This window comes from Eutrigla gurnardus (assembly GCF_963514095.1).
Source record: "Eutrigla gurnardus genome assembly, chromosome: 6".
Classification (NCBI taxonomy): Eukaryota; Metazoa; Chordata; class Actinopteri; order Perciformes; family Triglidae; genus Eutrigla; species Eutrigla gurnardus.
Window position 1 is genome coordinate 29,335,880 of NC_139920.1, and position 17,225 is coordinate 29,353,104.

Consider the following 17,225-nt stretch of genomic DNA (forward strand, 5'->3'; position numbering starts at 1 on the left):
ACATCTCCAAACTCATAAACACAATGCTCCGGAGGAATTATGTTCTTTGTTTTATCTGCTTCGCATACTTGTTTCTGGGGTAATGGCAAGTTTTCAAGTGCAGATGAGGGTTTTATTGTCACACTGACTGGTTTGAGATGGCATCATTATCACAGATCCACCATCCAAATGGATAAATGGGGGAATAGAGCGATAGTTTAGTGGCTGGAGCTGGAGCTGGCTCGGGAAAATAGAAATAAAGGATCGTAGCAGTAACCCTTTTTACTTTATATATTTTGAATGTTTAATTCAGGCTATTGTTGGTTTTATTAGTTTTGTTTGACAACAACACGTGTTTTTCTTCCATCAGAGCCAGTGGAGGAAGCAGCACAGGCTTTGTCCGACAATGACCAAACTCCAGATAAAAACAAGAAAAAGAACCGGTGCTTTTCGTGCCGGAAGAAAGTGGGCCTTACTGGTAAGATTGCACACGTTGTTTAACGTTTTATGAGTCATGAACCTGTTTTAGGGGGGGTTCTCCCCTCACAGTATGTCTAAACACACAAGCAGTTTGTAGTTTTTGATAAACTCATCACACCTTGTCCACGTTGTTGATACCACGCTGTCATCTCATTATCTTTGTCTTCCCGGTTTAATGGTGCAAAGCGTCCAAATGTCAGTTGGGTATTTCACAATGCGTGCAACAATAGGACACAACGGAGCCGAGTTGACAGCACTGCCAGATGGCCTTTTGTAAATCTGGAGCAAAGAATTGCTTTATCAAAATTAAAATCTTTTCAATAAGCAGTCACCCAAGGAGATGACAGTTTTCGAACCAGACAATGTGCTTTTTTTTTGTTTGTTTTCTCATGAATCTGGAAAGGGATGCTATTCTTGGGCTGCTGAGATAGGAAAGTCATCATTCTTCTGATTTTAATGCTGCTGATCAGAAGCTTCCTGCCATTCAGTGTCTGACAAACACAATAGATAACAGTTTTTTTGAGTTTTTCAAATATTCCTCACATCTTACCTGAGCTTTGACTCTAGCATGATAATTAGTTGTGTTAAAGTATCTCTAAATTTGAGTCCTAAAAGCCTCCAGAGGATTCAACTCCCAGTTCATGGTTTGTGGAATGTTAGTTTTTCTCCACAACAAAAAGACTTGCAGAGAGCAACATACTGCAGGTTAGTGGTGCATTTCACAGTGTACCGCTGGCCTCCACCTTTTTGTCAAGCTCTGTTACCTCAAAAGGAGGCTCCAGTTGCTATTTAATGTTGGATAGCAATATTTGGATTTTATGCCTGATCCCTCACCAAATACAAGGGGTTGAATGTAGCTTGAACTGAGTTGCCGGCTTTTTATCCACATCCTATTTTACTCTTCTGTTGATGTTTTTTTAAGTAAAATCAAATTTGCCCAATTTAAAAGCGGTGGTGCTGGGTGTTGAGCAACAGATATTAATCTTCAGTCAGTGCAGCAATACTTGCCCTTTATACTAGATCTTTACATGTGTAATGATGTCTCCAGTGAGCTTGTATGCTGACTGGCCATGTTTGCTTCTCTTTGTTGAAGGTTTTGACTGTCGCTGCGGGAACCTGTTCTGTGCCATTCACCGCTATTCTGACAAACACGACTGTCCCTACGATTACCGGAGTGCAGCTGCCGCCCGCATACGCAAGGAGAACCCCATCGTGGTGGCTGAGAAAATTCAGAAGTTATGAGGACCTAGTGCATAAAAACAAAAAAGTCTCTGACTTTTTGAATTTGAACAATGGCGACTTGGATGAAAAACACCTGATATCATGGCTTCATTTGTTCATGGTAGACTAAGACGGGCGGGGTGGGGTGGTGAGGTTGCAGCCACTGGCCAGACGCTTCCCTTACTAGCATCTCCCTCTCTCTCCACCGGTGACTGCGGCTGAACCAGAGTGTTTCTGTGAGTGTGTGTGTTTGTGTGCGTGTTTGTATGAAAGTGTGCTTGAGAGTCAGGGAGAGCAGTGGGGGTTCTGGTGGACATCAGTGCTGCTGTGGGGAGGGAAGGCATTTGATTTTAGCCCTTTTTGTTTCTCAACTTGGGGGATCGTGTGGTTTTATTTTTATACAATCCCTGTAAGGCAGTTGAAGTGAGACAGGGGTAAGCTGAGGAATGTGTCACAGCCTGAACAATGACACAGAGGTCAATTAAAAAGGTCTAACAAGTTAAAAAAAAATCCTTACTGGGAGATTTCATGTATCAGCAAGACCTTTTAAGGGCTTTGGAATCCCCCATCAGACTGAAAATGATGTCAACTTCTTGTCAAATTGGCATATTTTTTCCCCCCTCCAACCTCTTATCTTTTCTCTGTGGATCACCATACGTTGAACTCCCAAGTCTCAGCATTTTCCAGAACCGTTTCTCTTTGATATATTGAATTATACTGATATTGGGTGCATGAACAGGTATTGGAGGGGGATGGTAGGGGAGGGCAAGGGTAGGGGAAACTGAGAACCTTGACTTAACTGAGTGATTGAATTCTGTTTTAGTTTTTTTTTTTTTTTTCCTGTTTTAATGAGCGTATGACATCAGAAGATCTATATTAATATATTGTAGTTAGCTTGAATTGTGTGATTGCATTCTATTTATTTTTTATCGTTTGGTTGGTCTGTGCTGGAGGATTGGCAGCATGTGTCTGCAAATCATTAAGATTTGCACTTAACCTTTTCAATTATATTTAAGTAATTCCATCTTGATTATATAACCATCGACTAAAAAAAAATACACAAGCTTTGATATAATGGAGTAGAGTCCCGTTCAGCCGTTACAGTTACAATTGTGCTGCAAAAATATCCGTAGTTTTGGAAACAAAAAGCACAACAAAGTGTGTCAACTGCAGAGCACAAGAAGAGATGCAACACCTACTCAGTTTTGTTCAGCATGTGGGTCATTTGCAGTTTATATTTGATCCGTAGAGCAGTTTCACTGAAGAAATTGCCTGATTGATGAGACGTTCTGTTCAAGCGAGGCGGCGTGTCCTCCTTGAATGCCCTTTTTCCGTTCCGTGGAGTCCGAGTGGAGCTCCACGTTTCTCTAACCACCAGCAGACCACGAACACATGCTGAACCAAGACTGACCCGGGTCGCAGTGACTCTGCACGTTGACACACCTTCTGCTCGGCTAAATTTGAAAGATTGTCGCGATGCTACGGAGTTGCGTGCTGTGCTTTTTACGACGGGCTCGGATTCAGACGAGTCCTTGCTACGAAGACCGCCTCTAGCTAGCTTCTTCCAGGACCGTCAAACGTAAACCTGCATGAGTGCAGTCAGACACGAGTTGCCGTTTATTGTAATGAAGCTGGAATGTTTAAAAAGCCACACAGCAGTAGCACAATGCATGGCTGGAACCCTCAAGGTTCAAGTTAACAGGGCTCTACAGTTTTGTTTTGTTTTCTCCAAATGTAAATACCATATGACTCCTATTCATATAGTATAATCTTAATGTAGATTTTTGCCAGGTAATAAAGGTGGGGGACTAAAGTGAAGAATAGTACTATGTGTATAAAGTGCTTTTCATAGTTATCCAAAAAAAAAATGAATGTGCCACAAGTGGCACTGATCTTTTTTCCCCCATCTTGTTCCCCCCTTTTTTTATTTTATTACCACATTATTAATCACATCATCAGCCCATAGAAAAGTATACTCCGTATCTGGCTTTACCGTGAGCAGCTCCTACAGGCCATGTGGCTTCTATTCTATACTTGTCAGATTGTTAACAGGCACCTTGAGCTTTATTAACCTCAATAACACAATATCCCAGTCCGTGATCTTTATCCTGTTACTGACGCCTATTCATAGTATAGTCATAATACTGAAATCTGAAACGGCCCCTTTGAGGCATTTGAGGTTTCATCTTTTCATTATCAAAAGCCCTTCCCTGTAAACGTTGCTCGATCCTGATCATTAAATATTTAGGAAAAAGAGCTGCAGAAAACAAGTTTCACGGAATCAGAGTGTGTGTTTTCCAAAGTATGCCAACGCAGAATGTACTGGATGTGATGGCTCTTCCTTGTATACACAATAACATGTTGGACCTGGTTGAGTTTAGTTCTGGCTCCTTTTTTTTTTATTGGAAAATTAGCTTTTATCATAAATCCTGCTCTGATAAGTCCTAGTGTTGGTGATGGACGTCTGAATGGCTTCGTGACAGCGAGACTTTCACCCAGGTCAAGTTGGTCATCTAAAGCCTGTGACTGTGATTTTATTGCCACTGGTGGAAACTTGAATTTCAGAAGGAGTTATTGTCATATTCAGGGGGAACTTGTGGTTGGAGCTCTGTAGTTTGTTCCCTCGGGTGTGTCTTATACATTCAGAATATTTCCTCAAAAATATTGTCACACACAAAAATCTTGGTTTTCCTTTTTTCCAGATTGAAAGAGTCCTTTACCCGGGATGATTGTTCAGGTGTGTGAATCGTGAGGATTTCATGGTTTGCACTCGTTTTCTATTGACTGCTCATATCAAACCCCCACCCTTTATTTTCTAAATAAACATGGGCAGTTTGAATGTAAACCACCAAAATTCACATAATCAGCTGTAATGTCATTTATCAAACTGGCCCTGATGTTCTCTGTTTTTGGGCGGAAGCCCAACTTTCCTTAAACGTGATTTCCGATAGTTGGATCACTCCGATTGTTTTTGACTGTTTGTGATAAAAAGGACTCGGCACCAGCAATTAGGGCAGCCATAACTTAATAATCTAGATATTATCAATACATATTTCTCTACCTTCTGTTCTGTTACGTCGATAGAGTTTTGAAGTCTTCAATTCCGTCTTTAGCACAACCTTTCATAATCGACGTGTGCATCGTGCGAGGGTTTTGATGATGAGCCTGTGAGTCGTGGCGAGTCTGATTGAGATTCAGCTTCACTGCAGACGTGAAGACATGACGATGACTTGATTCATTCTGTCTTGTCGAGATGAGCTTGAGGGACATCAAATGAAATCTACATTGTGAACAGAGCTGTAGTTCCTGACCCGTGGCACTCCAGTCCCCCAGAAACACCACCAGATATCTTTTTATTTTGTTTCTTTAAAGATTTAGGATTGTATGATGTGTAAGAGTAAGTATAAAACAATAAATTCACAAAGTTTATTTTAAATTACACTTGTCTTTTGTATTTATTCATTTTAATGTTCATGTTTTCTAGAAAATTACCTCATTTATCCTCATAAAAGCTTTATAAAAACAATTCATAGACGTAGCTGCAATTCTTTGTTGCCCCGTGCATGCACACGCTGTGGCCCCATTGCTTTGTACTTGTATATTGTTTTCAAATACAAAGCAAAACACTACACACAATAAAACCGTACAATAATAGAATCTAATGTTCGGCTCCGCTGAATACTGTAAGAGGAATTGCCGGGAGACCAACGTCACCGTGATTTCTTGACATCACAAGATCAGGAACATAGAATAAAAATAACTTTTTACTCACATTTCACCACACAATGCCTGGAAAGAGTTTGAATGTGGTGTTCAAGGCTGGGGGAATAAATAAGTACAGGTCTAGACGCATAGCTGGGCCATGAATTTTTAAATGCTGCCCCCCTCTGTGTGTGTGTGTGTGTGTGTGTGTGTGTGTGTGTGTGTGTGTGTGTGTGTGTGTGTGTGTGTGTGTGTGTGTGTGTGTGTGTGTGTGTGTGTGTGTGTGTGTGTGTATTTTTTTTTATCACAATTGCCTACGCACAGATACATGATGATACATCTTTTTCTTTGTTCAAAACATATTAATTATGATAAGCTTCCCTAAAACTTGAATGAATCATTCTAGTCACAAATACAGTAAATGCTCCCACAGTCTTTCTTTCTTCCTTTTTTTTTTAAAGTTCAAATGAACAATTAAGTGCAAATATGTCATCTTTCACAAAGACGTCACGCACACCGATAGCATCTTTTCCCTTAATTGTCCAGTGGAAAATCCTGACGTCACATCCTGTCAGCTGCCGCTTCCGGATGCGGTGAAACGGACGGGAGAAGGAGGAAAACACCGCACGTACATGGATTAATTTAAATGACGAGACGCCATCCGAAGACGCCGAGGAGACGGGATGGATCCACGGAGAACCGCGCCGGGTATTCACGGTGTTTTTACGTCCGAATGAGCGCAGTGTCTCCGTGACCGAGTAGCCGTGTTTACGTCTTTGACGCTAGCTTAAGCCCGAGTAGCGTTAGCCGCTGCGCGCTGACAGACGGACGGTGTAACTGAAGGAAAAGACCCTCGCCATTTGTTTTGGTCACATTTACTCAACGGAAAGTAGAAGAGTGAGCTGAAAGCCTCCGAGGAGCGGAGCTGGAGTGACTCGTCAACATCTCACCGTCATGGACGTGAACTGGACTTCAGTCGCCACAATGACGACACAGCAGATATTTAGTAAATAACACTTCCGGTCAGCCGGGAGGCTCCACGACGTGTTCCCTGCTCTTCCTGCCGACTTGTCACCGAACAAACAGAATCCCGTGTTTGAAGTCTGCCTCGTTGTTTTATTTTTTTATTTCCGGCTTTAACTTTAAGCTCCTAAACTCAACAGGTAGGTCTCCTGCTGTCGTCATGACATACGTGTATTGTACGTTCAGGGTGACGTCTGGCGGTGATGTAAACAGTACTTATGTCCATAATTGGCTTAAGTTTTTGCTCAGAAATGAGCATGCAATGATGTTTTCTAATCATGGTTTACCAGAGACATAAAGCTTGCTTATTTAGTTAATTCAACAAAAAAAAGTTTCAATATTTGATCTTTTTATGTCATTTTTCAAGGAAAAACATCATTTTTGAGGGCTTGCTGCGTTTCTTTGTCTTGGTCACTTTGAGTTTTAGTATATTGTGACACATCTTTTCACTATTTTCTGACAGGTTTATTTCTAAACAAATTATTCATCAATTAAATAAGAAAATAAGCTGAAATGATGGTTAGTTGCAGCCCTATTCAGTTTGTAATTACAAGAAAAATCGCTGTAACCAGCAAATATGAATTATGATGAATCGTTAAAGGGATTGATAGATTATCTATGCATCTAATCACTTTAACAATGTTAACACAAACTAGCTGTTGTCATCATCATTGCTGCCACACTTTGACTGAATACATTCTACATTACAGTGTAATAAGTATCTCATTGTGTCAACACTGGGATGATGTGAATTCATTAGCACACTGATCCTCTTGTCTTCCCCCTGCATGGTGAAGGATGAATGGCCTCTCTCTCAGCGAGCTCTGCTGCCTGTTCTGCTGCCCGCCATGCCCCGGCCGCATCGCCGCCAAGCTCGCCTTCCTGCCCCCCGAGCCCACGTACGCCTTCCTCCCGGACCCGGAGCCAGACCCGGCTCCAGCGGGCCCGACGAGGACGTCGAGCCTGCGGGCGCGGAGCGGCGCGTCGGTGGCTGGGAGCGGCGGGGCCGGGTCTGTGGAGGGCAGATGGAAGCTCCACCTGACGGAGCGAGCGGAGTTCCAGTACTCGCAGAGGGAGCTGGACACGATGGAGGTGTTCCTCACACGATCCAGCCGAGGGAACAGAGTCGGCTGCATGTACATTCGCTGTGTTCCTAACGCCAGGTAGGTCGGTGTGATAACAGCCAGACGTTACTGATTATCGTGCCCTTATCAAGTTCTTTGCCAGCGTGTCACACTTTCTCAGAAATGTTTCCACCCCGTCCTTCCTTGTCAGTCGTCTTCCACTCACATCCACGTCTACTTCCTTTACTTGCCGCTCTGTTGACTCAGCTTGTCTTTCCCTGCTTCTCCGTGGATCCCTGCCCTTTATTTAAACAGTTTTGTTAATCCTTCAAAAATAATTCTACTTTCTTGTTTGTGCTGTAGGTTTCTAGGAACTTGAATGTTGAGTTTCACCCACGCTTAGTAATTAAGTTTCATGGTAATCATAAAAAGTGTCCCTCTCGGTAACAAGATATCAGTTTTCAGTGAGTCAAGTGAACATTTTTTCGTAGATCTGTGTCATTGAATTTATGGTCAGTGGTTGGTAGTTTTATGAGAAGTGTTACTGAGTGGCAGATGTCTATGATGTAAGAGTATTTAACTTCAGATTTATGCCATCCTTTTGCAGTGTGCTGCTGCTGTTTAATTTATTAAATCAATTAAAAAGACATGGACAGGCTTGTGTTACAGTCTGTGTGTGTGTGTTGTATTAATGTCTATCTAGTATTACACAAGAAGGAATCCAAACTAGACCTGATATGGCAGAGTCATTGTTGTGCCATATTCAGAGTGCAAAGGACACAAGCAAAGCCACGGGCGATATGGGCTCATAAACAAAACCGCAGAGGGAGAATTTCAAAACATTCAGTGTGTAGAAAACGTATCAGATTACTCACGAGCGCACAACACGCATTCATGAATTAAAAGGCGAGAGCTAGATAACCAGCTTTTCTAGTGGATACGCTGCTTCTCAGGTTGAACAAAATGTCTAGAAGTAAGAGTCGTTTACCAGCGGTGGGAAACCGATCCTCCAACACTTTGAGACGCGTTGGCACGGAGTTACCTCGCTATGTTTACCATAACAGGTGGCGTATGGATTGATTAAGTGTAAAGTTGAGAGGTTGGACTCCTGAATGGAGACGTGTGAGCAACTGTATTGTGTATTTGTTTGTTTGTGTCTCTTTCATTTTCTTGTTAATCCCTCATGTGGCTATTTCTTCTTGAAGTGTCTATGTGATCGGGATGTCATCGGCCCCCGATACTGGGGTTTTAAGGTGGATCGGTATCGGCCGATCCAATTAAATTTCATGGCCGATCCATATTTAATATTTCCTATGATTCCATAACATTCCTTTTTAGTTGTAAAGGTACTTCATGTTGGATAGTAAAGTTTACCTGCAGAATATTCATATTATAGTTTCTAAGTACTGGCATGTTGAACAACCAAAGTCCTATTTAACAGAATAAAGGGAACTGAATGAAAGATCAGATTTTTTTATTATCTTATTTGTGATAGTGAGAGAATAAAAGCCATTGAGTGCAGCTTGGATTCCTGTCTATTTCTTGATGTACAAAAAATTAAATGCTGTTTGCCAACACAAAAAGTGATATCGGAAACCGGTATCAGAAAACCAGTATTGGGAAATATCGGGATCGGATCGGAACCTATATGAAAATATCAGATAGGAAGCTAATAAATGAGATCGGGACATCCCTACTATGTGATGTTGTATACGAACATGAAAGCCTCAACTAAAGATGTTCATTTTCATTTGTTTCTAGTGTTTTATAAAAAAAAAAAATCACATTTTCAAGACGTTTAAAGGAAGTCCCATGCAACAATAAGAACCACTATGTAATTGTATACAGACTGCGCATGTTTTTCAGATTCTAACTAAAATAAGGGATTGTGGGTCTGCTAACATGCCTTTTTCTATGCGTTTCCAGATTCACGGTGCTCTTCTCCCACGGCAACGCAGTCGACCTGGGCCAGATGAGCAGTTTCTACATCGGCCTCGGCACGCGCATCAACTGCAACATCTTCTCCTACGACTACTCGGGCTACGGCGTCAGCACTGGCAAGCCCTCTGAGAAGAACCTCTACGCCGACATCGATGCCGCCTGGCACGCCCTGCGCACGCGGTATGTTCCGCTGTAATTGGGCCACGTGGGTCCTTCAAGAAATGATTTATTACACGGTGTCTCGTTCTGCTGGGACGGGACACACAGTTTAGATTAGGAGCAAATCAAAGCATGTTTCATAGATGGATGGATTTCAAATCTCACTGCATTTCCTCAGGGACTCAACTGTTGCACGTCCTCAGAAAAAGCAAGAAGAGGTGACAAATTCAGATGGGTGACGATAAAAGGGGTGGCAGAGGTTGTGATCAGAGCCGAGATGAAGAAAGTAGAACAGACAGGAAGTAGATCAGTAGACAGATGCCATGGGGATAAAATGTAAAAAAAAAAAATGTAATGTCTCTCAAGGACGATGTGATAAAGTGTCTCATTAGTGAAAGCGGAGCTGCCTTAATGCGGCGGTGGCCCGAGGAAGACATGACACCACGGAGCTTTGACTAAGGGTTGGTTGAGGTGAACGTGTAGCTGTCAGTCTGTGTGATTTCAGCAGATTTATTAAGAAACCTTTCGTTTTCACTGGATGTTCTAAATAGTCTCCCTCTCTCAAGTTAACTGCAATCAAATAGTTTTACTTGTGTACTTCAAGTTGCAACGCCAGACTGTCGTGCCGCTGCTTGCTATGCCACTCGGCATAACTCACATTAATGATGCGTCTCTGTATCTGTATATAACCAGCTATGGCATCAGTCCAGAGAACATTATCCTGTATGGACAGAGCATTGGCACGGTGCCCACTGTGGACTTGGCGTCGCGCTACGAGTGTGCCGCCGTGGTCCTTCACTCACCTCTGACCTCCGGCATGAGAGTGGCCTTTCCCGACACCAAGAAAACGTATTGCTTCGACGCGTTCCCCAAGTAAGTGTTGGTTTCTTTTCTCCTAAGACGACGCTTTTGATATGTGGCATTAAAATGAGATAATTGGCTGCAAAGAAAGTCTTTATACTCTTCTGTCTCTTTCTCTGTGCCATCAAATCCTCAAATAAGGTGCTTCATGATACGCATAGATTACGCAGGCTGTTTTTGGTGCCAGTTGGCATTCCCACATAATGATAGATCTGCCGACAGAAGAGTGTAATTGCTATTTGCACTCATCCAAGACAAACATTTGCACAACAGCTCTGCTTTTTCGATGCTCTAATTTCAGGGTTAATGTCTCTGCGTGGTTAGTGTGTGGACGTCATTTTTATTTAATTCTCATCCACGTGAGCAGGTTGTCCAAACACTGTAATATTATTTATTTAGAGTTTTGTGATCTCACCGTACGGCGACTGAAAACTCTTCCACTTTCGTTTTAAAGGCCATCTTGCGTGAGTGTAGTTTATCTGTAACTTTTAACAACAGTGCAGCTTATTATTACTTTTAAGTTATAAAGCGTTTCCCTGCCTCTTTTCAACCTAATTGACAGTGCATTTAAATGAAGAATGTCAATATGTTACTTGGCCGTGGCCTGAGAAAGTTCAATCATTATTTTTGAATATGAGCCACTCTCTCTCTCTCTGTGAAAGCCAGAAACCAGATAAGTAAGTCTCCAACGAAGTGTAAAGTCAAGGATAAAGTCTGGAGCCGTTCCATCGACCGTGAATGGGAGACGGGTTTTATGGACCTTCAGAAAAAATTTCTTTTTTATACCCAGATGAGCTTTATTTCTTCAACACAAAGCGTAGCTATATACTCTGACACATTACCCAATCCCTTCTCTATGGTTCATTTCTAGGCTTGATTTACTTGATGACATCACACATTTGAGTTTTTTGCTCTCTAGCTTTGTTCTGCATCTTATACTGTGAGCGCTATGTCACAAGGTGCTTTTTAAATACAGGAACATTTTGGTATTAATAAGCAATCAAATTGAAACTATTAACACAAAGCTGGTAAATAATCATTATTGGTCACTCAAGGACACCGTACATACATAAAATACACTTTTAAAAGAAACAATCAAAGAGCAAACAGTATAAAGTGTTGAAACAATAAAGTAATGATAATAAAATTCAGTCCATTTTTCCAGTGTACTTGTTAAAGATTAATTTATGGCTTCATATTCAGTTAAAACCTGCTCAGAAGAGATTTGGCGTCTCACGTTCTGGTGCCACCGTTACTTTTATTTTGAAATCTTGGCTGCTGAACAATGGTGAGTGATGCTATCATTAGCTAGGAGGCTCTGTGCCTTCTGTGCTGGTTGTCGGGTTTAGATTTAGCGGTCCGGCGGAGGTCAGGAGCAGAGGTCAGGAGCAGAGGTGGCAGGGAGACAGGGGATGCCTTGCTGTGTGTGGAGTGAGCTGAGAAAACCTCCAGTGTTGGCGAGTTCAAACTCAGAGTGGGCAGCTGGCATCCCTCCGTCCTCTGTGTGTATCCGTCTGTTCTCTTCTGTGCTCCATGTAGAATATATTCCGTGGGATGATTTGATGAGCATTCTAAGGTTTGCTCATCGTGTGCTGAGCTGAACACATTATTTTGGCAGAAGCGGTTCTCTGTTGTAATGTTGTTTGCCGTATGTCTCATTTTCATGAACGCAACATCAGGGAATTTCTTCAAACACAAACATCCGCTTTGACTTTTTGATGGTCAAATGTCAGTGACCTCACAAAACACATTTCTGGCCATAATTCAAATGCTAATTATGATGTTACACAAACGTCTAATAGGATCATAGTGATGACATTTTGGACAAACATTGGATGTAAAACTGCAACATGACTGGTTGGCGGAGGCTCACATCGAGTTCATCATCATTCAGCAATAAAAAAATAAATCTATAAACCCCAAGACTCATGTTTGTCTTCTGTAAAATCAGTCAAAACGATGCTAAACTTCCACAGCTGAAATGATTTACATCCAGGCAATAAGGCGATTATTTTAAATCAAAAATAATAATTCTAGGATAATAGATATGTTTTATAGCCTATAACAATTTACCGTGGCAGTTCAGACAAAAGCATACGTCATTATTATCCATGTGCTTTCAGTGCTCTTTTATTAGGATGGTGCTATCATCAATTTATTTAATTCAATTTTATTTATAGTGTCATATCACAACGGAAGTCATCTCAGGACACTTAACACATTGAGCAGGACTAGAATACGCTCATGATTTCCAGAATCCCAACATCACCCAGGGGCGTTACAGCGACAGTGGCCAAAAAATGCTAACTAGAACCATTGACTTGCGCTAGCCATAGCACAAGCGAACTCGGCAACTAGAAGAAATGAATGAAATTTCTTGAAAACGTCTCCAGACGTCTCGAACACACCGGCTGAGTTGGAAAATAGGTCTTATGTCGAAAATTCCGAACTATCCCTTTAAAACCTTCTTCTTTTTGATGCTTTTCCTCTCTTAGCATCGAGAAAGTGTCCAAGATCACGTCCCCGGTGCTCATCATCCACGGGACGGAGGACGAGGTCATCGACTTCTCCCACGGCCTGGCTCTGTTCGAGCGCTGCCCCAAGGCCGTGGAGCCCCTGTGGGTGGAGGGGGCGGGGCACAACGACATTGAGCTGTACAGCCAGTATCTGGAGCGCCTGCGCCGCTTCATTGGACAGGAGCTGGCGGTGCAGCACGTCTGACCCGCCGCCCCCCCTCCCAGCTTCATCATCACCGACGACGACATCGTGACCCTTTTTTCCCTTTTTGTCCAAGATGGAGGTGATTCATCTGAGCCGTCCCTGAACTCACCACGCCTTCCACGGGCGCCACGTACCGTCGTGCTACGGTACGCTTTTTAACGGGCCGCGGAGAAGACGATGTGTGTGAGTGTTAAAGTCACAAACAGCATTTTGACGATTACTTTAACACTACAGCTGCCAGGTGGAAGCAAACATGTTCCCATACTGTTCAACAACATGCGGAAAAACAGAGGATTAAAAGGAGATTTAACAGAACATACTGATAAATAATCATGTAGATGAGATGTGTTGTCGTCCACATGGGAACTTTCCATCAGTTTTTCCAGCTTACGCATATTTTGTTTGTCATTTTTGCTGTTAGATTTAAATGGATAATGGTGAAACACTAAAGAACTCTCTTAAATGCTCGTGACATGCTTTGGGAATTTTCGTTTTGTTTTCTGATGACTTATTAGAAAAGCAAACAGGTTTTAAAGTTCTCTACAGTTTCTATGAGTAACGATCTAATGCAATCCAATTAAAGCCGGACAATGAATCCCGTTAATTGATTTGAATATTGTAGTTATTGCTCGTGTGCTGGACTGCGTTATGTTGAACGGCGTTCCTAATATCGTACCGCTCCATGTATGTGTACTTGATGCATACATGCACAAAGATAACTGAGTGTTTTTAATCTTGTTTTCCACTGTACTGAACATTCTGCTCAGGTAACCCTTAGGGTCAATGTGTTCCACGTTTGTTTGTGTTTTTTTGGTTTATTATGCTTCGGCTGAATCTCTTCAGATCCTTTTGAGGGGATTTTTGAAGATCCAGAGCATGAGGTCTTTTTCTACCTGCACACTATGATCTCCAACCTGAGGTCCAGACCAAACCCAGTTTGGTGAGCCGGGAACTTTTTCTTTCCTGTTCTGCTTGAGTTCCCATCATTTCTTGAGTCTACATCTTTATTTGAGTAACAGAGGGGGGATCGGCTGTGTTAAAGACGTTCCTCAGACAGAAAATACCTAATTTCACGAGCTTCTTCATCGGGTGAAATGTCTGAGAGGGTTTGTTTTAGTCTGGCTGGTGTTGTTAATGCGTCGCACCAGTAGGTCACAGCTGTCGGCCAAGTTTCTCTCCGTGTCTGGACCAGAGAAGCAGCTCTAACATGAAACAGGCCTCGCTGTTCTACCTCCAGCCACTTTTTAATCTCTGTCATGCTCTACGACGGCCATCTTACTCCATTTGCACTCCATCTCAAGGCCATTTCCTCAATTTGGAGAAGTGATTTCACTTCGGAACAGAGTATTTGATGAAATTACGAGTCTTTTTTCCTCATTTTAATGAATAAGGAGCTTCACATTCTGTTGAATTAAAAAGAGTCCCACTCTAATAACTACAGGAACATAGTTTTCATCGCTATAAAATGCAGATCGATCCTTTTATTTTGTTTTACAGCTTTAACAGAATTACTAAAGAGCTTGGTTTAAAAGCTCTTCTAAAGGCCGACAGGTGACCAACTTTTGGGCACGTTCATTGGCCGACCAGAAGAATATCCATCAACTCTCTTCCTTCTCTGGTTTACAGCCTTGACATGAACCATCTGTCTGTAACTTCTTAGTTGAGCCTAAACAGAACCAACAACAACTGTTGGTTTTACACACAGTATAGTATAACGATTATTTAGGGGGATTATACTGACAAACAGACAGTAAATTGACTCCGTTTTGCTGCAAAGACCATCTTATTTCCCAGAACCGGCTCAAGATGATCTCAGCTGGCTGTCTGCTTCAAGACATTTTGGTGCCTCATAAGATAAGTCGTTCTCCCTTCCTGTTTACTGCCTGATTTAGATTCACTGCACTGCATCGTGACAAATTCCCTTCGTTCTCTCACTAATGGTCTGTTTAACAAGCAGACGTGAGCTGCAGACGCGAGCTGCAGCCCGAAGCTCGTCTTAAAGGTGCAACCCTCCCAAACCACCAGATCTGAAGGTCAAATTAGAATAGAAAAGTGTAAATCTAGGAAGCGTAGACATTGAGTGTTACACCTATTAACTCCGTAGTTGAAACTGAGATTATGATTTTGGGGATTTTGCAGTTTTTCTTGAGTCCATACGAACCAAAGTCTAATTTTTTAGGGCTTTGCCCGGTGTACCTGCTGTTTGTGTTTGTAACCAAAAGGCAAAAATGTTCAAATTTAAGTTCTTTTATTAACTTTTCATTTATCTTTGTGTTTGGTCTGATTGTTTTTTTTCCCACTATTCAGTACATTTGGATACAAATAAATGTGACCATCTGTCTGATTGCTAAATAATTATATTATAACATTATATTTGGTTTCAAATATGCAACCAATTTGAACAGCACGAATAAGTTGTGGGTGTGTTTTTTGTTGTTTATTTCAAGCTGCTTCTAATTGAATTGAATCATTTGTGGAGGAGTTCAACTAATACAGCAAAGCTGTGAGTTTGGATGTTGAGGGAAAGAATCGTGGGGTGATTTAAAGAACAATGAGCTTCACGCAGACAAATGAAAAGCTTTTGTTTGAAGAGAAAACTTTGATTTTTGATCTTTTATTCAAATGTTTGGATTTCTGGTATCAAACACGTCTCTTGTCCATCATTTGTGTCATCACACATTGCTATTAGCAATAGCTATTGTTTATTATACTGACTCATTTTTAGTTTTTTGAAGATTTAGTCTTTTTTTTTTTGCCGATCATTGAACAGAATTTAATAAAAACATAATGAGAAACTGATCATTAACATGACTCTTGTGCTCCATTTTTTAAAATATCTGATTTATGCTGCAAAACACCGTTTTTCCTCCTGAAGTCAACGTCACCGTGTGTCTCCTTCAGATCCTGATTTCCCGCTCATGGCCGTCCTGGCACTCGCTGAATAACCGACCTGCCTGCAGTGAAAAGGCCTCACAAGGCTGCACGACACGGATCCAAGACCGGCTCGGCTGAATTACTGGCTGATGAGTAAACGAGCGTTTAATTGCCTCATGTGTAGGTTTTTTTTCCTCCTCTGTGGAGTTGGCGACGGGTCGGCATGGGCTTGTTATCATCTGTGCCAAAAAAGGTTCAAATGATGTGTTTTAATTAAAGCGCTATCAAAGGACTCAGGTCCGTCCCAGCCTCCCTTCACTGTGTCCTCCATGTTGAGTCGTGGAGGGAAAGAGGGACAGATGGATCGTAAGCTGCACTCACACACACACACACACACACACACACACACACACACCAGCTCGTTTTCAAAGGACTACATAAACAATCTGGTGTCCCTCTCAAATGCTCTTACGGATTAAAAGCAGCTGCCGCTCACGTCCCCCTGTGTACGGCAGGAGTTAGTGCAGCCTGACCTCCTGCATCAAACGCCGCCGCCACCACCAGTCCTCCACACTCACATCTCTCACAGAGCCGTGAGCACAGAAAGCCTTTCATGTCGACACGTATCGAAGAAGACTGCAGACAACAGACTGAAAACGAGGCTTGTGAATCGGAGAGCTCTGAAGCCTTTTAAATGTCACAACTTGATTTTCCGACAGTATTCTGAAGTTGATGCAGAAGCCGGTCTCGTGGGGTAGAAATGACCTGAATGAGGGAGGGAAACGGTCCTGTGGTGTTCATTAATCTCTCTGTGACCCGTTGACCTGAGTGTTATGAAGGCCACCCCCAACTTAGGTGTCTGAGTAAAACGTTTTAGATTTTAAAAAGATCTTCAGAAGTGTATAAACAATAGGTTTGATGAATCTTTGCCATTATAGTCAACTACCGCAGCCCTTAAAGGTCCCATATTATGAAAAACTGTTTTTTCTGGTCTCTACACCTATAAACTGGTCTCTCAGCCTGTCAACTTCCAGAATGACGACTCCTGCATGGTCTCTGCAGCGCCCCCCACTGGTACAACGGCGTTACTACAGGCTGTTCAGATTCAGCTCCCGTCGTTTGCATAGGCCAAACACCTCTGATGATAGCTAGCGTAAGCAGCATCGTCTCTGTCTCTCTCCAAGTAGGCGTTGACAGACG

General features: G+C 42.2%; 2 protein-coding genes across 4 annotated transcripts in view; both read left to right on the forward strand.

Moving 5' to 3' along the window:
* Positions 1 to 17,225, forward strand: part of LOC311014931 (AN1-type zinc finger protein 5) — an 89,239-nt gene that overhangs the window by 3,034 nt on the left and 68,980 nt on the right. The window contains exons 4-5 of one of the 2 annotated variants that reach the window (XR_014597307.1): positions 350 to 457; positions 1,553 to 1,767. Coding sequence is in view for 1 of the 2 variants with exons in the window: in XM_084011883.1 (XP_083868009.1) it covers positions 350 to 457; positions 1,553 to 1,701 (257 nt within the window). In the remaining variant the exon portion in view is untranslated. Of the gene's footprint in view, positions 1 to 349; positions 458 to 1,552; positions 5,117 to 17,225 lie in introns of those variants that run through there. The other variant, XM_084011883.1, reaches the window with a different exon arrangement.
* abhd17ab (abhydrolase domain containing 17A, depalmitoylase b) lies at positions 5,956 to 15,950 on the forward strand. Of its 2 annotated transcripts, XR_014597335.1 has the most exons (6): positions 5,956 to 6,545; positions 7,203 to 7,568; positions 9,396 to 9,590; positions 10,263 to 10,442; positions 12,926 to 14,091; positions 14,129 to 15,950. XR_014597335.1 is itself a non-coding variant. In XM_084012335.1 (5 exons), the coding sequence occupies exons 2-5, from the start codon at positions 7,204 to 7,206 to the stop codon at positions 13,149 to 13,151; spliced, it is 966 nt and encodes a 321-aa protein (XP_083868461.1). In that variant the 5' UTR covers positions 5,956 to 6,545; position 7,203; the 3' UTR covers positions 13,152 to 15,950. The 2 variants fall into 2 exon arrangements, 1 of the variants encoding a protein (XP_083868461.1); XM_084012335.1 differs by having other exon boundaries at positions 12,926 to 15,950.

Bases quoted from the DNA above. Each gene is read 5' to 3' on its own strand.
- abhd17ab (XM_084012335.1), top strand. From the start codon at position 7,204: ATGAATGGCCTCTCTCTCAGCGAGCTCTGCTGCCTGTTCTGCTGCCCG. The intron at 7,569-9,395 runs GTAGGTCGGTGT...ATGCGTTTCCAG, and splicing joins CGCTGTGTTCCTAACGCCAG to ATTCACGGTGCTCTTCTCCC. The intron at 9,591-10,262 runs GTATGTTCCGCT...GTATATAACCAG, and splicing joins TGGCACGCCCTGCGCACGCG to CTATGGCATCAGTCCAGAGA.